This window comes from Martes martes (assembly GCF_963455335.1).
Source record: "Martes martes genome assembly, chromosome: 7".
NCBI classification, from domain to species: domain Eukaryota; kingdom Metazoa; phylum Chordata; class Mammalia; order Carnivora; family Mustelidae; genus Martes; species Martes martes.
In genome coordinates this window covers 68,690,504-68,713,441 of record NC_137894.1, presented here as the reverse complement: position 1 = coordinate 68,713,441, position 22,938 = coordinate 68,690,504, and the positions used below count along the sequence as shown (strand labels likewise).

The 22,938-nt window shown below is 38.3% G+C and overlaps 1 protein-coding gene across 2 annotated transcripts in view; it reads left to right on the top strand.

Moving 5' to 3' along the window:
• SPPL2A (signal peptide peptidase like 2A) overlaps positions 1 to 22,938 on the top strand; it is a 50,199-nt gene that overhangs the window by 879 nt on the left and 26,382 nt on the right. For both annotated transcript variants that reach the window (XM_080807888.1, XM_080807889.1), the window contains exons 2-5: positions 15,581 to 15,700; positions 16,018 to 16,200; positions 16,855 to 16,944; positions 17,418 to 17,551. In XM_080807888.1, the coding sequence (XP_080664014.1) occupies positions 15,581 to 15,700; positions 16,018 to 16,200; positions 16,855 to 16,944; positions 17,418 to 17,551 (527 nt within the window). The remainder of the gene's footprint in view (positions 1 to 15,580; positions 15,701 to 16,017; positions 16,201 to 16,854; positions 16,945 to 17,417; positions 17,552 to 22,938) is intronic.

The window sequence follows — 22,938 nt, the reverse complement described above, 5'->3', positions numbered from 1 at the left end:
AGTTCTCCACCTAGTTTAATGAGGAGGGGAGTCTGTTAAGTAACAGTAGCAAATAATGTGTTCAGAAGTGTGTTTCCATAATTAGGAAAAGCAGTAATGTTTTAAAATTCAGCATCAACAGGGCACCTGGGTGGCTCAGTCGGTTAAGCGTCTGCCTTCGGGTCTTGATCCCAGGGTCCTGGGATGGGCTTCCTGCTCAGCGGGACCCCTGTTTCTCCCTCCGTCCCCCAGCTTGTGCGCTCTCTTTTTCTCCCTCACTGTCTCTCTCAAGTAAATAAAATCTTTTTTAAAAGTTAAACATTAAGCAACCGGAGCTTCAGCGAATGGCCAGGACACTAGTGTTCCGTGTTTCAGTTTTTATTTCTTGGGAATTTCATTAGGGAGTTTGAGGTCAGAAACTCGTGAGCTCTATCTACACGGAACTGAGCTCTATCTACACGGAATTTGATACCGGTGTATTCCTGTCTAGTTCTTTCCATTAGAATATATAACTTCCCTGAAAGAGTATATTTTGCATCCTCTGCTATTAAAAGGTTTAGTGTTAGTGAATATATTTAATATAAAGGTGTCTTTGACATTTTTTAAGAAACCAGAATCAAAATCCAAAATGGTTAAGTGCCTATGGTGTACTCCTAACTTTGCTAGGCAACATTAGGAACATGAACGAGATGATGTGTCTAAAAATTGCTTTTGTGGGATGAAAGGGAAGTACAATATTAAAGAGAACAACAAAGTCACAGTGTTAGTCTGAATCTTTGAAGTGTAGTTTACCATGTATCATATGTCTAAAGAATAACAATTCAGGTGGTATGTAAATACACATGAAACTGTAACCTAGATATATAGATAGATAGATAGATAGATACATCTCTATATATATCCTATTCATCATATTCCCAATAATCTTTTGCCAACACAGTAATTGATTTAATAATATATCAATTGCTGATAACTCACACTGGAATTATAATCAAAAGCCCTGAACGCTCTTGCTAAAAAATGTGAGCAAAGTGATTTCAAGGGCTTCACAAATCTAAAGGTCACCCCTGTTCTAAATCATAGCTAGCGTATATCTCCCACAGTGTAGATTTTATTCTTTTTATATTGCACATTTATATTTTGTTGTATCTCACTGTGCTAATTCTTGGGAAGATCTTCTCAGGGCTATTGTGGAACTCAGTAAGGTGTTTTTTCCTCTGCAAATATGTAGTGTGCATCTATTATATGCCAGGCACTGTTCCAGTGAGCATGAGTAAAATGGCAAGATCTTTTTGATTTGTAGAGTTCTTTTTCAGGGCCAACCACTGTTAAAGATTTTTCTGTTGTTGGTTTCTCAGTGGGTCTCTTTTCTTCTTGACCCTTCCTGAAATGATCGCTTTCCTTTTCTGAGGAACTCAAATCTGGTGTACCTTTCCTCAGCAGTCGCATTATTTCTCCCTTCAGCCTACTTACTGGATACCTACTTCCTTTGTCTGGAGTCTTTTGACTTTTTTTTTTTTCTTTTTACCATTTTGTCCCTGAAGCCCTTGCTTGTTCCTCTTCCTTAATCTTATAGCTCTAAGTGGCCTCTCTGTGTTCATTTGAATGAATAATGGCAGTTTAATCATTTCATTTCTCCTTTCTGGGCTCTTGAAGCTGGCACTGATACCAGCTTTCCCTTTAGTTATGTAAGAACAAGGCTACTTTCTTCATGTAGAAGCAGCACACTCCAGAAACCACTGCCTCATCTTTTAGAAAAGGAAGAGGGATTAAGTATTGGAAAGGCCCTTTAGCATCATGTAGCCTACCCTCTTCATCTTGTCCTCCTCACACCAGTTGACCTCCTGTTAAACTCAAGCTATAGTACATCTGGCTATTTTGATGATTTCTAAACCCATTAAACATTTAAGTCTAGAAATAAAAAAGAGTGTGTGGCACATAGTTAGTGCTCTCTTGGCCTTGCCATGATTCCATTTCAGTCTTCCTTCCCCAGTCCAATCCCCATCCCTAGCTGCGACTGTTAGGGCTTTATTTCATGGTGGTATTTGGACCCAGTCACAGAGTTCTGTTTCAAAAACAATGAGTAAAGTTTAGCCTGGGTCTGTTTTCTAAAATTGCTTCAAAGTTCTCTGAAGAATCCTGAATCTTTCCCATAATGTTTTTACAAAAGTTCTGTTCGTTTTTTTTTTTTTCATTACTTCAAAGAATTTGATGTGTTACATAGTTACATCTTGAACTTATTACAGTGAAGTGATAATCAGGATCCCCAGCAGAGAAATCTCTTGCTGAAATCTGCATTCCTTTGGTATAATACACCAACTCAAAGAATCTTCTCTAATTCCCTCTCTTCTGTGCTCCTCTCTCATCCTCTTGGGGAAAGAATGTATGTTCTGCTACCCGAGCTGTCAGGGACGTGCTGAGTTGCTGTGTTGTAGACTGAATTGTGTGTTCCCAAAATTCATATGTTGAAACCCTGGCCCCCAGTGTGATGGTGTTTGGAAAGGGCTTCTCTAGGAGGTAAGTAGGTTTAGAGAGGTCAGAGGATAGATCCCTTGTTATGGATTGATGCCTTGTAAGAAAAGACACCAAAGAGCTTATTCTCTCTCCCCTAATACCCATCCCCCCACACACATACCATGTGATGACCCAGTGAGAAAGTGTCCATCCACAAGCCAAAAAGAAAACTCTTACCAGAAACCAACCATGCTGGCACCTTTATCTTAGACTTCTAGTTTCTAGAACTGTGAGAAAATAAATTTCTGCTTAAGCTACCCACCATTTGGTATTCTGTTGTGGCAGCTCAAGCTGACTAAGGCAGATTTGGGCAGGAGAACAGTGCTGCAACAGCGAATACCTAAGCATGTGGTAGCGGCTTTGTAACTGGGTAGAGGCCAGAAGAGGTTTGAGATGCATGCCAGAAATACGGACATTAAGGACAGTTCTGGTGAAGTCCCGGAAATGCGGAACATGTTATTAGAAAGTGAAGGAAGCACAGTCCTTATTCTAAAATGGCGAAGAACTTGGCTCGACTGTGATGTAGTGTAGTGTTGTGTAGAAGGAAGAATTGTGAGCAGAGCAGTTAGATACTTAGCTGAGGCGATTTCTAAGCAAAGTGTTGATGGAGCAGTGTGAGTCCTCCTGACTGCGTATAGTAAAGTGTAAATGAAGGAAGGCTCTTGGGCTTCTTGGATTTGACGGGTGGGATGGTGGAGCTCTGTGGCTCTAGACGCGTGGATTATTCTTCAGGACGGAGGAGAAATGAACCCAAAGGCAAAATCAGAGATCAGGCCACTGCCTCAGTTTCAGCAGGTCTTATGGCCTCTGCTTGGAGCCTTGGGGGACTCGGTGGGCTTGACTACCAATGTGCCTGGAAGGTGGGGCGTTGAACCAAAAAGGATTATTCTTGATCCTTAAGATCTAATGGAATTTATTTTGCTACGTTTTAGACTTGTTTGGGTCCTGTCACCACTTTCTTCCTTCTGATTTCCCACACATACACACCTTTTTTTTTTTTTTTTTTTCCAAGAGAGAGGAAGTGTCGGGGATGGGACAGAAGACGGGGGCAGAGAGATAGAGAGAGAATCTTAAGCAGGTTCCATGCCCAGCACAGAGCCCAACTTGGGGCTTAGTCTTCAGTCTCAGGACCCTGAAATTATGACCTGAGTGGAAATCAAGAGTCTGATGATTGAGCCACCCTGGCGCCCCTCCCTTTTGGAATGCAAATGTCTACCCTGTGTCTGTCCTACCATTGTATTTTGGAAGCGTATAACTTATCTGGTTCTGCAGGTTCATAGCTGGAGAGGAATTTTGCCTCAGAATGAACTGTATCTTGAGTTTTACCCATATTTGACTTAGATGATATTAGATGAAACTTTGGACTTCGGAGCTAATGCTGGAATGAGTTAATAAGCCTTTGGGCGCTGTTGGGATGAAATGAGTGTATTTTATGTGTGAGAAGAAAATGAATTTGGGTGCCAGGGGCAAAAACGCTATGGACTGAATTGCCCTCAAACTCAGGTTGAAGCCCTAACCCCCGGTGTGACGGTATTTGGAGACTGGCCTTTGGGAGATAATTAGGTTTAGATGAGGTCATCAGCTCAGGGCCCTTATGATGGGATTGTTGCCTTGTTCTCTTTCCCAACCATGTGAAGAAAGCAGCCATCTACAAGCTAAGAAAAGATCCCTTACCAGAAATCAATTAAGGACAAGTATGTTTGCACCTTGATCTTGAACTTCTAGGTTCCAGACTATGAGAAAATAAATTTCTTTTGTTTAAGCCACTCAGTCTGTGGTATTTTGTTACAACAGCATGATATTAGACATACTGGTTCTGTCACATTCCTTCCTTAACTCTTAGATTCTTCACAAAATTTTTTTTAACCTTCTCTCCTCTAGCCTACCTCTGAGGATTCTGCATCCCATTGTCTGCTTTATCAGTCACTGATGGCTGTGCTATCTCTTTCCCAAAATGTAACCTACATCTCCTCTCAAAATAATCCTGAAAAGGTTCAGGAAGATTATGACTTGTCCTAGATCATACAGAAAGGCATGAAAAAGAGAACTAGAACCCAGGGTTTCTAAACATTCCTTGATATTTTTCCACTAAGTTGTGCAATAATGTTTTCTTGTGCATCAAGAATACGTCAGAAGACTAATTGGAGGGGCGTCTGGGTGGCTCAGTGGGTTAATCCTCTGCCTTCAGCTCAGGTCATGATCTCAGGGTACTAGGATGGAGCTCAGGATCCTAGCTTGATGGAGTCCGCATCAGGCTGTCTGCTTAGCAGGGAGCCTACTTCCCCCCTCTCTGCCTGCTACTCTACCAACTTGTGATATCTCTCTCTCTCTCTCTCTCTCTCTGTCAAATAAATAAATAAAATCTTTAAAAAAAAAAAAAGGAAAACTAACTGGGTAAACTTGTGAATTTATTCGTATGAAAGAGTTTAAAGATAGAAGTTATGTATATTATATATTTGATAACTTTGGCTAAAAATCACCTGAAATTGGGTCTGTTTATAGAACTCTAGACCATAAAGTCTCCAGATACAGATCCTTACTCCAAAACACTAAGATTTTGTTAAAAATTTTATTGTTTTTAGGTCAGAATTTGCGAAACATCACTATGCACTATAATCTTAAATCAACTTTTTATGTTGCCTGGCCTTGTAGTCATTTGAATTTGTGAATTCTGGTATAAATCACAAATTCTCTAACAGTTGAGATATATCATTAAGTAGTAAGATTACTTACGGAAAACCAAGAAGAAGGATAGATCTAAGTAACTAGTAAAAAAAGGAGCCCCTTGAAGGGGAAACTTCACCAGCCTCATTCTCTGCTGTCTCCCCTAGCATCTCATAGACTGCAGAATACTGAATAAATGAATGTCTTCTCCCCACACCGTAATACCTCTTTGCCTGTATGTTACAATCCCCAGATTTTCTGAGTGCAAGGATGATGCTGGCTCGGCTTTTCCCATGGCCCACAGACTCCTGATTCCCTGTAAATACCTGTTCGATGCCTTAGCACCCGCTGAGCCACTAATTAAATGGTTAAGATCACACTTAATCTTTATGGGTCTGGGTCTAGTCACTTTGAGTACATCATTTCCATCAACCTTGAATCCTGGAGGTAGGAGTAGAAACAATGCAGGTTGTTAATTATATAACTTATTAGGAAATAGGCATAGAAAATACATAATAATGAATGATCAGAAAGTTACCTAGGGGGCACCTGGGTGGCTTAGTCGTTAAGCGTCTGCCTTCAGCTCAGGTCATGGTCCCAGGGTCCTGGGATCGAGTCCCACATTGGGCTCCCTGCTCATCGGGGAGCCTGCTTCTCCCTTTCCCTCTCTCCCTGCTTGTGTTCCTCTTTCACTCTCTCTCTGTCAAATAAATAAATAAAATCTTAAAAAAAAAAAAAAGTCAGTTACTTAAGCCTAACTTTGGAATGTGTCGTTCAAGACATACAACCTCAACTCTTGTCTTTCCTATAGAGGCCCCCTCCTGCTCTTACTGTATTGCTATTAACTCTAGCTGTGTAAAGGGAAAGATGTCTATAAAGAAAGGGATGCTTCCTACATTGCTAGGATATAAGGGTGATGGGGTAGGTGACTATTGCTCCTGTTGCATTTAGCATTCATGATTGCATTGCAACTTTTTATCTTCTGGTTTAGGAATATAGCATCTTTAGTTGTTTATTTATTTATTTTGCATATAGTGTCTTTTTTTTTTCATTTTAATTTTTTAAAAATTTTTATTTATTTGACAGAAATCACAAGTAGGCAGAGAGGCAGGCAAAGAAAGGGGGGGAGGCAGGCTCCCTGCCAAGCAGAGAGCCTGATGTGGGGCTCAATCCCAGGAGCCTGGGATCATGACCCGAGCCGAAGGCAGAGGTTTAACCCACTGAGCCACTCAGGCGCCCCTGGAATATAGCATATTTTTAATTGCTGGTTTTTGTTTATTAACAAAATTTATCCCTAAGCCCCAGTTCTTGTATTTGGTGTCTAAACATGCAGAAATAACTTAGTCTGTAGTTTTCATGAGGAAAGATTGCTGGGGGGTTAATTGGAGAGAGAATTATAGTCACATTTGTACATTGCCCCTTGAAACTAAAGGATGTTGTATGTCTAATGGATAGCAATACAAATAACATGAATCTGGTTTGATTGATAGACTGTGAAGGGGTTGGGGGAAGCTGGGACCCAGGGATGCATATACTGAAGAGTTTTGAAGGAACTCATGGGTGAGTGGAACTCCTGGCCAAAAATATGACTATTGGCTATGCCAGCAGAAGACTGCAGGTACAGTGTGACTCACTTCTTGAGAAAATTCCTGGGAGGACCCCAGTAATATCTAGAAGACTTGTTAGTTTCACCACTATTCATGATGCAGTGCATAACCATGTACTCCGTATAACCAGAGCCTATATAACCATAACTCTGTATAACCAGAGTCTCACCTGGAAGCTTATTCAAAATGCATGATCATAAGCTCCACCCAAGAGCTGCCAGATCAGAATCTGCATTTAACGAAAACGTTAAAGTTCAAGAGGCACTGATCTATAATAACAGCTAAGAAATTGCTGTACAGAGCATTGAGCATAATCTCTAGGAGGAAAGAAGAACCATGCTTAACAAATCTGTTGTGGGTTTTATTTTTATTTTATTTTTTTTTTAATTTTATTTATTTATTTGACAGAGATCACAAGTAGGCAGAGAGACAGGCGGAGAGAGAGGAAGGGAAGCAGGCTCCCCGCCAAGCAGAGAGCCTGACACGGGGCTCGATCCCAGGACCCTGGGACCATGACCCAAGCTGAAGGCAGAGGCTTTAACCCACTGAGCCACCCAGGCGCCCCCTGTTGTGGCTTTTAAAGGGAATTAAATGTACACATGGGAAGAGGTTAACATTGTGTTACTCAGAGTTTTACTTCATCAGGTGAAAACGAGCCAAGATACAGAGTTCTGGCAGACCCGAAGGGTTGCATGTATACAGGATAGGAGGGAGCACAGTAGAGATTTTTTAGTAGAGATTTGTTCTTTTCGAGAAGAATATGTGAAGACTTCAATTTGGGAAAGAGATCTGCTAGAAGATACTGTTTGAAGAAGAAAGAAGGGTAGAAGGCAAACCAAACCTGTGAACCAGGGTCAAAGAAGAATCCTTGAACTGTGCTATTAGCTTGGGCAGGAGTAGAGCAGTCCTGTTCTCACGAGGTTAACATTGGGCTGGTGAGTCAGCATCAGGAGGCTGTTGGAACAGAGGCCTGTAATTCACATGCCCAGGAAGACGAGCAGGTACAGCATGGCCGTACTCCCAAAAGACAAGGACATGAAGGTCAGTGCAAGGCTTATTCCCCGTAAGTATACAGACGTGGTCAGGCTCCTCCTATACGTGTCCCTTTAGTTTACGGTCCGATGGTCTGAGAAGATGGGGAGCTAGTACGTGTGCAGGCATGGGAGTGTAGTAGACATCATTGCACGTGTTCCTTTTTAGGCTTTTGGTAATCATTTGACACCTGTCATACCGAAAACTGTTGAGAAAAATGAGCAAAGGCATAAGTCACTGTAACATTAAGATAGATTTAGACACCAATATTTTTGGTTTGAAAAGAAGATGATAGGGAATATGACTGAAGTCAAGTGATCTAGATAAAGTAAATTCGGAACTGTTTGTGAGCAACAGACATCCCATGAAGTTTTAAGGAGGTAAACTTGGGGCAGAAAAGGAAGTACTACTTCACTACCATGGGCTAGTCAAGTTATCTTGTCTATGAGGATCAAGTAAGATGTGAATATGAAGGCACCGCTATAAAACTGATGATTTGATGATCCTGGAGAAAGCCTGATACCACAGTCAGTACTTGTAGGACCTGGTGTGAAGAGGGAAGATGTGGGGGAGCAGTAAGGCGTTGTCCTAGGAAAGGATATTGCGTGAAGCTCTAGAGACCTAGAGTTGGGAGTATTTAGAAGAGTGTAAGGAAAAGATGTGGGAGGAACTAATTGGGTATTAGAGGAATTTGGGGTAGGAGATCTACACCGGTATCACAGATGAGGGAGTGAATAGCCAATGTAGAGATCCATGTGACCAGTATAAAACTGGAGGGTGCTGGTTGGGCACTAAGAGTTGCTTGAGGATGAAACTGCAGGAAGCAACTTCAAATGGTAGCAGAGTTGAAAGAGTGCTGGTCTAGGTTTTGGAGAGCTGAGTTCTAATCTTGGCCCCTGAGACCACTTCATTTTGGTCGTTTTGGACCTGTTAGAGCTATGAAATAAAGGGCCTAGAGTATTATCTCTAAATCTGTTTAAGCCCTTGATACTAAGCTTTTTACTAAGAGAATATTTCCATTACTGACTGAAAATGCAAACATAATTTTTAAAGGTTGCATAAAGTCATGGAAGACCGGACCACAGTTGATTACAAAGGAAAACCCAGTTGGTGTGCAGCATGTCTCTAACTTGGAAGATGTGAAGGAAGATATCCTGTGCTTCCATCGTAGGATCTTCGTCAAATGATCTAACACTGACATGTGGGTGGACCACAAGCCTCACCTAATTTGGTGTTTGTAATGCTTGAAGGGTCACTGAGTTTCAAGCCTTTTCTTTATGCTTCCCTACTAATTGACCCACAGTAATGTGCTTTCCACTACTCTGTTCTCTTAGGGCCTTGCTACTCAAGGTGTGGTCCGTACACCAGCAGCATCAACATCACCTAGGAGCTAGTTAAAAATGCAGAATCTCACACTCCACGCAGACCTACTGAGTCAAAATCTGCATTTTAATATGATTGCTAAATGATTTGTATGCACACTAAATCTTGAGATGCTCTGCTTCTCAAACACACGTAACAGAATCTCCAGAAGGACTTGTAAAAATAAACTGCCTGCCGATTTCTGATTCAGTAGATCTGGAATAGGGCCCAAGAATTTGCATTTCTAACACCATAAGAATTATCACAGTTTCTATTAGAGATTCTGACTTTAATCACATTCTGTTTCTGATTATTTCAGGTTGGTTTTTAATCTTCATAGTAAGACTGTAATTTCTTGTGTAGTGTTTCTCCGGGGGAAGGCAGGTTTATTGAGATGTAATTCACATAGTATGTAGTTTACCTATTTGAAATGTACAATGCACTGGCTTTTAGTATATTCACAGATCTGTGCAACTGTTAACACAGTCCATTTTAAAACATTTACATCACCCCAGAAAGAAGCAAATAGGTGGAACACGGAGGTTGTTTACAGCAGTGAAACTATTCCTTACTCTGCAGGTTACTGTGATGGTGGGTACATGTCAAAATGTATGGAATGTCCTCCCTTCTCTCTGCCTGCCTCTCTGCCTACTTGTGATCTGTCTGTCAAATGAATAAATAAAATCTTTAAAAAAAAAAAAAAAAGGGGGCGCCTGGGTGGCTCAGTGGGTTAAAGCCTCTGCCTTCGGCTCAGGTCATGATCCCAGCGTCCTGGGATCGAGCCCCGCATCGGGCTCTCTGCTCAGCAGGGAGCCTGCTTCCTCCCTTCTCTCTGCCTGCCTCTCTGCCTACTTGTGATCTGTCTGTCAAATGAATAAATAAAATCTTTAAAAAAAAAAAAAAATGTATGGAATGTACAACACCCAAGAGTGAATCCTAAATGTCAGCTATGGGCTGTGGGTGGTAATGACCAATGTAAGTTCGCTTATTGTAACAGATATACCCCTCTGGTGCAGATGTTGATAATGGGGGAAGCTGTGCATGTGTGTGTCAGGGGGTACGTGGGTAAAGAAAGAAATCCACATTCTTTAGCTATCACCTCGTATCCCCATTTCCCACCAAACCCTAAACAACCATTAATCACCTCATATTTTTTGTGCATAATACAAGTACTTGGCAGGTTGCTAGATGTCTTATTAATAATAATAATAGTTACCATTTTCTAAGAGCTTAATATGTGCAAATATTTGCGTTACCTCAGTCTTCATGACAACTGTGTGTCAAAGCTGAGGATGTTGAAGCTTAAAACAGGTCAGGTAACTTGGAACATGGGCAGTAAATGGTGAAACCATTCTGTCCCAGGGCTCTTAATTCCAAAGCTCATGATATCTGTTGTTAATAAACTAAATTTTTTTAATTTTTTTTAAGAATTTATTTATTTATTTGACAGAGAAAGATCACAAGTAGGCAGAGAGGCAGGCAGAGAGAGAGGAGGAAGCAGGCTCCCTGCTGAGCAGAGAGCCCGATGCGGGACTCGATCCCAGGACCCTGAGATCATGACCTGAGCCGAAGGCAGAGGCTTTAACCCACTGAGCCACCCAGGCGCCCGATAAACTAAATTTTTGAAGCTATACAATCTCCGTAAGAAATTTACTAAGATATTTTTTAAAATATAGTGGTGGTTCGCCAGGGTGACTCAGTCGGATGAGCGGCTGCCTTCTGCTCAGGTCATGATCCCAGGGTGCTGGGATCAAGCCCCACATCGGGCTCCCTGCTTGTGCTTGTGCTCTCTTTCTCTCTCTCTCTCTCTCTGTGTCATCTAAACAAATAAAATTTTTAAAGTGTTTTAAAAAATATAGTGGAAATGCTGAAGTTGTTCAAGCATGGTAGTTTGCTAATGAAATTTGCGGCATGTTTCACATCGAATACTAATTATTCTACAGTTGTGTTTGGTTCTACTTTTTTAATACTAATCTTCCACTGAAATTTATGTTTTGCCTTCGTAATTCCAATATCAATGAGTTTCGCTTTATTCAGGGTTGAATTTTCTTCAGTTGTAGGGATGATTATAATCACTTTTTTAAAAAAAAGGCAATAAATCTTACCTTTTTGAATATCTTTGTACTTCCTTGAACATTTAAGCTTTTTAAAAATCTCTTAGTTTTAGTAATTATAAAAGTAACACTGAATGTTATATATTGTGTAGAAGAAGGCAGTGTGTGTCAATATGGAAAATCTATTTTATAAATTTAGGAATGTATAGAAAAGCCACAGAGCTGTATAGTTTGACCTCATGTATAAAACTATACATATTTGAGATATGTATCCATGTATTCATATATATATATATATTCATGTATATTAAATGTATATGGGTAGTGTCTGGAAACATATGAAAGAAATTCCTGTGTAAATATGTGACTGAGAGCCAGGATAAGAGGAGAGGGACTTCATACTTTTCTGTTTTTGAATGTTTTTCCTTTTTAGTTTCTCCAGTCTTTTCACACTATTACCTTTGCCTTTTTCTCTCTCTCTCTTTTTTTTGAAAATAGCCTGGTGTGTGTCTCTCTCCACATCTTTAAGCTCACATAAATGTACAGATACATATAGGGAACTTGGGGTGGGAGATCACTTTTTTTTATAATAAAAATTGGTTACATTGGGGTGCCGACTGAGTCAGTGGAGCGTGTGACTTGATCTTTGGTGAGTTCAGGCCCCACGTTGGGCATAGAGCTTACTTAAAAACGATCATGCTGTAAGTATCTGTCTGGGACATGCTTTTCTCACTGTGAACATCTGTTCCTGGATCTAGTTCTTTTTTTTTTTTTTTTAAGATTTTATTTATTTATTTGACAGCCAGAGACACAGTGAGAGAGGGAACACAAGCAGGGTGGGTGGGAGAGGAAGAAGCAGGCTTCCCGCCGAGCAGGGAGCCCGATGCGGGACTCGATCCCAAGACCCTGGGATCATGACCTGAGCCGAAGGCAGATGCTTAACAACTGAGCCACCCAGGCTCCCCTAGTTCTTTCTTTTTAATGGCTATGTACTGTGCATATCATAATGGAATGGGCTCCTTATTAGTGAAAGTTGTTGACTTTTTTTTTCCTGTAACAAATGATATTGTGAATATCCTTACACATTTTTCTGTGTGCATTTGGTTTTTTTTTTTAATATATTTTTATTTATTTATTTGACAGAGAGAGATCACAAGTAGGCAGAGAGGCAGGCAGAGGGAGAGGGGGAAGCAGGCTTCCTGCTGAGCAGAGAGCCCAATGCGGGGCTTGATCCCAGGACCCTGAGATCATGACCTGAGCCGAAGGCAGAGGCTTAACCTGCTGAGCCACCCAGGTGCCCCATTTCTTTTTTTAAATTAAAGTGTCATTAACATACAATGTTGTATTAGTTTCAGATATATAATATAATTATTCAGCATTTCTGTACATTGCTCAGTGCTCAGCAAGATAAGTGTACTCTTACTCGTACCCTTTATTTCACCCATCCTCCTACCCCTGGCAACCTCCAGTTTGTTCTCTGTATTTAAGAGTTTTGGTGTTTTTTTTTTTTTTACTTTGTTCATTTATTTCTTAAATTTTTACATATGAATGAAATTATATGATATTTGTCTTTTTCTGATTGACTTATTTTGGTTGCATAACACAGTCTAGCTCCATCTACATCACTGAAATGGCAAGATTTCATCCTTTCTGATGGCTGAGTAATATTCCATTGTATATGTGCGACATCTTTATCCATTCATCAGTTGAGGGACATTAGGGCTCTTTGTATAATTTCGCTGTTGTTGATAATGCTGCTATAGACATTGGGGTGCATGTGCCCTTTTGAATCAGTATTCTTTTGTCCTTTGGGTAAATACCTAGTAGTGCAGTTGCTGGGTCGTAGGTAGCTCTATTTTTAACTTTTTGAGGAACCTCCATACTGTTTTCCAGAGTGGCTATACTAGTTTGCATTCCCACCAACAGTGTAAGAGGGTTCCCATTTTTCCACGTGCACGTCAACATCTTTTATTTCCTTTGTTTTTTATTTTAGCCATTCCTACTGGCATGAGATGATACCTCATTGTAGTTTTGATTTTTATTTCCCTGATGATGAGAGATGTTGAGCATCTTTGCATGTGTCTGTTAGCCACCTGGATGTCTTTTTTGGAAAAATGTCTATACATGTCTTCTGCCCATTTCCTAATTGGATTATTTGGTTTTTTGGGGTGTTGAGTTTGATAAGTTCTAATAGGTTTTAGATACCCTTTATCAGATATGTCATTTGCAAATATCGTCTCCCATTCAGTAGGGTGCCTTTTAGTTTTGTTTTTCCTTTAATGTGCCAAAACTTTTTATCTTGATGAAGTCCTTTTTTTTTTTTTTTTAAGATTTTATTTTTAACTAATCTCTACATCCACAGTGGGGCTCAAACTCACAATCATGAGATCAAAAGTTGCATGCTCTACTGACTGACCATCTAGGCGCCTCTTGATAAAGTCATAGTTCATTTTTGGTTCTGTTTCCCTTGCCTCTGGAGCTGCATCTAGTAAGAAGTTGCTATAGCCAGTGTCAAAGAAGTTGCTGCTTGTGTTCTCCTCAAGGATTTTGATGGGTTTCTTGTGTCACATTTAGGTCTTTCATCAATTTTTAATTTATTTTTGTGTATAGTTTAAGAAAGTAGTCCAGTTTCATTCTTCTGCATGTTTTTGTCCGGTTTTCCCAATATCATATGTTGAAGAGACTTTTTTCCATTGGATATTCTTTCCTGTTTTGTTTTTTGTTTTTGTTTTTTGAAGATTTTATTTTTATATTTGAGAGAGAGCACAAGTAGGAGGAGAGGCAGAGAGAGAGGAAGAAGCAGACTCCCTGCTAAGCAGAGAGCCCTATGCAACATGGAGCTCCATTCTAAGACCCTGAGATCATGACCTGAGCCAAAGGCAGACTCTTAACCCACTGAGCTACCCAGGTGTCCCTCTTCCGTGCTTTGTTGAAGATTAGTTGACCATATAGCTGTGGGCCCATTTCTGGGTTTTCTGTTTTGTTCCATTGATGTGTGTGTATTTTTGGGCCAGTACCATACTGTATTGATGACTGTAGATTTGTAATAGAGCTTAAAATCCATCATTGTAATGCATTCAGCTTTGCTTTTCTTTTTCAAGATTGCTTTGGCTATTCAGGATCTTTTGTAGTTCCATACAAATTTTAGGATTGTTTGTTCTAGCTCTGTGAAAAATGGTGTATTTTGATAGGGATTACACTGATTCTGTAGATTGCTTTGGGTACTATGGACATTTTAACAATATTTGTTCTTCCAACCCATGAGCATGGAATATTTTTCCATATCCTTGTGTCCTCTTCAATTTCTTTCATTAGTGTTTTATAGTTTGCAGAATATAGTTTTTTCACCTCTTTGGTTAGATTTATTCCTAGGTACCTTATGATTTTTGGTGCAATTGTAAGTGGGATCAATTCCTTGATTTCTCTTTCTGCTCCTTTATGACTGGTGTATAGAAAGACAACAGATGGGACACCTGGGTGGCTCAGTTGGTTAGGCATCTGCCTTTGGCTTAGGTCATGATCCCAGGGTCCTTGGACGGAGTCCTGCATCCGACTCCTTGCTCACCAGGGAGCCTGCTTCTCTCTCTCCATTTCCATCTGCCTGCTGCTCCTCCTGCTTGTGCTCTTTCTCTAAATAAAATCTTAAAAAAAAAAAAAAGCAACAGATTTCTGTGTATTAATTTTGTATCCTGTGACTTTATCGTTCTGGCAACTTTTTGGTGGAGTCTTTTGGGTTTTCTACATAGAGTATCATGTTGTCTGGGAATAGTGGAGATTTGACTTCTCTGCTGATTTGGATACCTTTTATTTCTTTTTTGTTGTCTGATTGCTGAGGCTAGGACTTCCAGTGCTATTTTAAATAACAATGGTGAGAGTGGACATGCAAGGCAAGTTGAGGGATTTCAAGTGCATTTTCTTTTATGCTACGTAAACAATGAAGTAATAACTCATAAGAGATTGGGAAGGAAAGTTTCAGGGTGTGAAGAGAATATTGAAGTTATTGCATAGCAACAGTCCTCTGTAGGATACAGCCCTTTTAACAAGGACCATAATTGTGTCCCCATAAGAAAGTGACTTAATACATAAGTCACTTAACACTTAACACATAAAATAATACTTAACACGTAAAATACTTAACACATGTGTTACTTAACACATGTGTTAATAATACTTAACACATAAAAGAATGTGTTCTGGGTGAATGTATATAATTTCAATATTTCCTCAAACAAGAAGAAATAAATTCATTGGAAGACCTTCCCTCTTAAGGAACTGTGGTCAAACCTATATATGAATAGCATTATTAAAATCCTTAGTTATTGACAAAGCAAATTATTACCAATGTGAAAATTATCGTTCATGTCCTAGACAGCTGCTCAGGAAGCAATCCTGCATGCGTCTGGAAATGGCAAACCTTTACCGTCTAAGGACTACTGCATGCTGTATAACCCTCATTGGACGGCTCTTCCAAATACCCTAGAAAATGCAGTAAGTAAATCACAGTTATTATTTATTTGTAAACATAAAATTATTGAAAGGTGAGAATGAGTGATAATTATGTTTTAGTGTGTGAACTAGTTGTAATATAAAATGATCAATAAACAGTAACTTTTATTGTTTTGGCTTAAGTATTTTTCTCTCTGTGGGAAAAACAAATTAGGGAATTTTAAAATACCTCAAAGCCTGGTTGTCATAAAATACTTATAATTTAAAAGAACCTGGTATTAAACCAATATTGATACTTTGTCACTGAATGCATTTTTGTGAAATATGTTTATTATGTTAAAGACATTTCTTCTTCCCAGACTTCCATCAGTTTGATGAATCTGACTACCACACCACTATGCAACCTCTCTGATATTCCACCTGATGGAATAAAGAGCAAAGCAGTTGTAGTACAGTGGGGAACCTGCCATATTCTTGAAAAAGCCAGAATTGCACAAACAGGAGGTGCTGAAGCATTGTTGGTTGCCAATAACAGTGTCCTAGTAAGTTTTAAAACTTTACTAACTTTTGAGCTCATGAAAAGTATCAAATTTCATAAATATTGAACTATCTTTTTGGTGTGTAGTTTAGGGGCTGAGTTTTGAATAATCTGATGGTAGGGTTCTTTTAAAATAAACATTCTGGGGGCACCTGGGTGGCTCAGTCAGTTAAGCATCTGACTCTAGATCTCAGCTCAGGTGTTGATCTCAGGGTTGTGAGTTCAAGCTGCGTGTTGGGCTCCATGCTGTGTGTAGAGACCACTTAAAAAAATAATTGTAATAAAAATTTAAAAATAAATAAAATAAACATTCTGGCTTTGATAGGCATTTAGTTGGAAAACTTTTTAATGTCTTTTCTGTTCCTAAAGTGGACAAGACTTTGTTAGGAATAAATGTGTTCAAGTTTAATTAAACTTCAGTGTAATCACGCACACACACATGTTTGAAATACCAGTATAAAAATCAGTTTAAGTTTATGCTAAAAGGATTCCCATTTGAGGACTCTTACTATATAATATCAAGGCAGAAGATAGGAAACTTTGTTTTGGAATTTTAAAAAGATACAATACTTAAATTTAAAGGAATAATTTGTATTTTATTCTGTAAATATATTAGTAGCTCATAAGTTTTCATAATATGTTTCTTTTTTTCTTTTAGTTTCCTCCCTCAGGGAACAAATCCGAATTTCATGATGTGAAAATACTGATTGCATTTATAAGCCGCAAAGACTTTATAGATATGAAGCAGGTAAATTAGTAATTACATACTAGACAAAGTTTATACATAGTACAATTCTTTACTTTTAATCACTGGTATTTAATTTAAATTATGTATGCTCCATTTGCTAACAAGAAGCTATAAAGTCCTATCAAGTCTTTGTTTGAGAAGCATTCACCTCTCAGCACAGGGTGTTTCTGAGCCCTGACTTTAGAAAGGATATTTATTTGTTTTGACTTCTTTAATAGTCTCCATGTTATGTCATTTATCTTATCCTTAAATCCCTGAACAGGATATGACTAGGTGAAACACCAAACTTTGAGGATTTAATAAACCAAAGCATAGTCTCATAATTCTGACAAGAGAATACATCATGTAGTCAAAAAGGATTCTAGTGTTCTTGACTCTGTCTTATCCGTTTCAGAGTGAAATTGTAATATTGCTACCATACACTGGAAGAGAAAGAAAACTAATTCTGGTTTTATTGTTATTTTGTCTTTCAGACTCTTGGAGATAACATTACTGTAAAAATGTATTCTCCATCATGGCCTAACTTTGACTATACTATGGTGGTTATTTTTGTAATTGCTGTGTTCACTGTGGCATTAGGAGGATACTGGAGTGGACTAATTGAATTGTAAGTTTAATTAAACTTCAGTGTTTTTGTGATAAGTGGCTAAAAAATTGTCTGATACTCAGTTTAATCATGTAACAATAATTAAAATACACCTGACCTCAGAGTATAGTGCTGTTATGATCAGATTGCAGGTTTGTCCTCCTGTAGGTCATTTAACTTCTCACTGAGAAGAGTTAGCTTCTGCTAAGTCTCCTGCTGGGGGCTAAGATTCCATATTTTAAGAAGCTCCCAAGTGTTTTTGCTGGCCTACAGACCACACTTTGAGTTAGCCAGGCAAGCTTTTCCTTAAGAAAACTGGAGATGGGAGAGGAGTACATAAAAGCTTTTTTACTCACAAAACAGGATGATGGACAAAAACAGAGAATGTGTTACCTTCATAGCCAAGTTGGAAGAGAAGGAGTTCTTTACCTGCAGGAATACGGAATTTAAAATTTTTTACTTTAATTCCAGTATAGTTAACATATTGTGTTATATTGGTTTTAGGTGTGCAGTACAATTCAGTGCATTACTTAGTGCTCATCAAAATAAATGTACTCTTAATCCCCTTTATCTGTTTTGCCCATCCTTGCACCTTCCTCCCCTCTGGCAACCACCAGTTTGCTTTCTGTATTTACAAGCCTGTTTTTTTTTGTTTTTTCTTTTTTTTTACTTTGTTCATTTGTTTCTTAAAATTTTATGTGTGAGTGTAATTATATGGTATCTATCTTTTTTCTGACTTATTTCATTTAACATTATACTCTCTAGGATCCATCCATATTGTTGCAAATGACATTAGCATTCATTTTTAGGGCTAAGTAATATCCTATCCTATTGTGTGTGTGTGTGTGTGTATGTATGTATGTGTGTGTGTATGTATATATATACATATACATATATACATATACATATATATACACACACACATATATGTATGTGTATACACACACACACACACACACATATACATATATATATACACACCACTTTTTCTTATCCATTCATCTGTGGATGGAAACTGAGGTTGATTGTTTCCATGTCTTGGCTAGTGTGAATAATGCTATAATAGACATTTTTAAAATAAATATTTTCATTTTCTTTGGATAATTTCTGGATCATATGGTAATTCTATTTTTAATTTTCTTTAAAGATTTTATTTATTTATTTGAGAGCAGAGGCAAGAGACAGAGAGCGAGCATGAGCGGGGGTGGGTTGTGGGATAAGGTCCTGTGTCCATCTAGGACCCTGAGATTATGACTTGAGCCAAAGGCAGATGCTTAACCGACTGAGCCACCGAATCACCCCTCTATTTTTTAATTTTTTAAGGAACCTTCGTGTTATTTTCCACAGTGGTTGCAACAAAGTGCATTTCCACCGACACTGCACAAGCGTTCGTTTTTCTCCACATCCTCACCAAACTTGATAGTTCTTGTCTTTTGATCTAACCCTTCTGACAGATGTAAGGTAACATTTTGAGTTTATTTTTGTGTATGGTGTGAGAAAATGGCTCTGTTTCATTCTTTTCCATGGAGCTGTTCAGTTTTTCTGGCACCGTTTGTTGAGGAGACTTTTTCTCGTTGCATATTCTTGCCTCTTTTGTCAAAGGTTAATTGACCATGTAATTGTGGATTTATTTCTGGGCTCTCTCTTCTATTGATCTATGTGTCCTCTTTTGTGCCAGCACCATACTGTTTTGATTACTATAGTTTTGTAGTATATCTTCAAATCTAAGATTATGATATCTTCAGTTTTGTTCTTTTTCAAGATTGCTTTGCCTATTCAGGGTCTTGTGTGATTCCATACAAATTTTAGGATTGTTTGTTCTAGTTCTGTGAAGAATGTTGGTGATATTTTGATAGGAATTACACAAATCTGTACATTGCTTTGGGTGGTATGAACATTTTAGCAATATTTTTTCTTCTAATCTGTGAGCACGGAATATCTTCCCATTTGTGTTGTCCTCAATTTCATTTATCAGTGTTTTATAGTTTTCAGAGTATAGGTTTTTGACCTTTTTGGTTAAGTGTATTGCCTGGTATTTTATTATTTTTGGTATAATTGTAAATGGAACTGTTTTCTTAATTTCTCTTTCTACTACTTCATTTTTTTTTTTTTTTTAGTGATTTTATTTATTTGAGAGAGAGAGTGAGTGCATGGGGAGAAGCAGAGAGGGAGAGAGAGGGACAAGCAGACTCCATGCTGAGTATAGAGCTTGATGGGAGGCCCAGTCTCAGGACCCTGAGATCATGACCTGAGCCCAAACCAAGTGTTGGATGCTTAACCAACTGAGCCATCCAGGCACCCCTCTCCTACTTCATTATTAGTATATAGAAATGCAGTGGATTTCTGTAAATTGGTTTTGTATCCTGCAACCTTAACTGTACTGTTTTCAGTACTAAGTTTTTCAGGATTTTTTATATTTGATATCATGTCATCTGCAAATAATGAAAGTTTTACTTCCTCCTTACCAATTTGGATACCTTTTACTACTTTTTCTTGTCTGACTGCTGTGGCTAGGACTTCCAGTACTATGTTGAATAAAAATAGTGCAAGTGGACATCTTTGTCTTGTTCCTGACTTTGGGGAAAAACTTTCAGTTTTTCACTATCAAGTATGATTATGGCCTTGATTATGTTGAGGTATGTTCCCTCTAGACCTACCTTGCTGAGAGTTTTTATCACAAATGGATGTTTTACTTTGTCAAATGCTTTTTCTGTGTCTATTGATCATATAGTTCTTATCCTTTCTCTTACTGATGTGATGTGTCATGTTGATTGATTTGCAAGTATTAAACTGCCCTTGCATCCTGGAGATAAATCCCACTTGATCATGGTGAATGATTTTTTAAAAATTTATTGTTGGATTTGGTTTGCTAATATTTCATTGAGGATTTTTGGATTTATGTTCATCAGAGATACTGGCCTATAGTTCTCTTTTTTTAAATAGAGTCTTTATCTGGTTTTGGTGTCATAGGCTGAATTTGGAAGCTTTCCTTCCTCTTCTGTTTTTTAGAATAGTTTGAGAAGAATAGATATTTACTCCTCTTTAAATATTTGGTAGAGTTCACCTGTGAAGCCTTCTGTCCTGGACATTTGTTTGTTGGGAATTTTTTGATTACTGATTCAATTTCATTGCTGGTAATCAGTCTGTTCAGATTTTCTCTTCCTGATTCAGTTATAGGAGGTTATATGTTTCTAGGAATTTATCCATTTCTTCTCGGCTGTCCAGTTTGTTGCCATGTAATTTTTTATGGTATTCTCTTACAATCCTTTGTATTTCTGTGGTGTTGGTTGTTACTTTTACTCTTTCATTTGTGATTTTGTTTGAGTTCTTTTTTTTATGAGTCTGACTAAAGATTTACCAATTTTGTTGGTCTTTCCAAAGAACCAGCCACTGGTTTCTTTAATCTTTAATCTTTAATTGGGGTTTTTTTAGTTTCTATTTCCTTTATTTCTGTTTCGATCTTTATTATTTCCTTCCTTCTACTGGTTTTTGGTTTGTGTCTTCTTTTCCTATCTCTCCTGCTTCTTGAGGCAGGCCTGTATTGCTAAAAACTGCCCTCATAGAACAACTTTTGATGCATCCAAATGATTTTGGACCGTTCTGTTTTCATTTTCATTTGTTTCCATGTAATTTTGTATTTTTTCTTTGATTTCTTAGATGACCCATTTGTTGTTTAGTAGCATGTTCTTTAACCTCCATGTTATTTGTAGTCTTTCCAGATTTTTTCTTGTGGTTGATTTCCGGTTTCATAGTTTTGTGGTCAGAAAAGATGTGTGTGATATGACTACAATCTTTTTGAATTTATTGAGACTTGTGGCCTAATATGTGATCTCTTCTGGAGAATGTTCCATGTGCACCTGAAAAGAATGTGTATTCTGCTCTTTTAGGATGCAGTGTTCTGAATATATCAGTTAAATCTATCTGATTCAGTGCATCATTCAAAGCCACTGTTTCCTTGTTGATTTCGTGTTTGGATGATCTGTCCTATGAGTAATTGGGATGTTAAAGTCCCCTGCTATTACCATATTACTATCACTTATTTATATTTGTTTTTAACTATTTTATGTATTTGGGTGCTTCCATATTGGCCTCATAAATATGTACAATTGTTACAGCTTATTACTGAATCCCCTTTATTACTATAGAATGTCCTTCTTTGTCTCTTGTTACAGTCGTTATTTTAAAGTCCATTTTTATTGCTATCCTGGCTTTCTTTTGATACCATTTGCATGATAAATGGTTTTTCTTCCCTTCACTTTCAATCTATGTGTGTCTTTAGGTCTGAAATGAGTCTCTTGTTAGGCAGCATATAGATGGATCTTGTTTTTTTAATCCATTCTCTCACCCTGTGTCTTTTGATTGGAGCATTTCATCCATTTACATTCAAAGTAATTATTGATAGACATGTACTTAATGTCATTTTGTTACTTGTTTTATTTTTGTTGTTGTTCTTTTTCTAGTTCTCTGTTTCTCACAATTAGTTGGCTTTCTTTAGAGATATACTTGGATTCCTTTCTCTTTATATCTTGTATATATTTCACTGGTTTTTGATTTATGGTTACCATTAGGTTTGTATACAACATCTGCATATAGCAATCTATATTGAGTTGATGGTTGCTTAAGTTTGAACTCATTCTTTACTCCTCTATTTCCCATGTTTTAGGTATGTGGTATCATACTTTACATCTTTTTATTTTGTGTCTTAACTGATATTTTTATATATACTTATTTTTATTGCTCTTGTGCTTCCTACTTTTCTTCTACTTATGGTTTTTCCTTTCCGCTCAAAGAGTCCTCTTTAACATTTCTTGTAGAACAGGTTTAGTGGTGATGAATTCCTTTAACTTTTGTTTGGGAACTTCTTTTTCTTTCCTTCTTTCCTGAATGATGGCCTTGCTGGACGGAGTATTCTTGGCTGCACAGTTTTTCCTTTCAGTACTCTGAATATATCATGTCATCCATTTCTGGCCTGCAGAGTTTCTGTTGAAAATCAGCTGATAGGGGTGCCTGGGTGGCTCAATTGTTAAGCATCTGCCTTTGGCTCAGGTCATGATTTCAGAATCCTGGAATCGATCCCCGCATCAGGCTCCCTGCTCGGCGGGAAGCCTACTTCTCCCTCTCCCACTCCCCCTGCTTGTGTTCCCTCTCTCACTATGTCTCTCTTTGTCAAATAAATAAACAAAATCTTAAAAAAAAAAATCAGCTGATAACCTTAAGGAGTTTTCCTTATATGTAACTGTTTTCTCTTGCTTTTATTTATTTTTTTTAAGATTTTATTTATTTATTTGACAGAGATCACAAGTAGGCAGAGAGGCAGGCAGGTGGTGGGGGGGAGCAGGCTTCCCGCTAAGCAGAGAGCCTGATGTGGGTCTCGATCCCCAGGATGCTGGGATCATGACTGGAGCCAA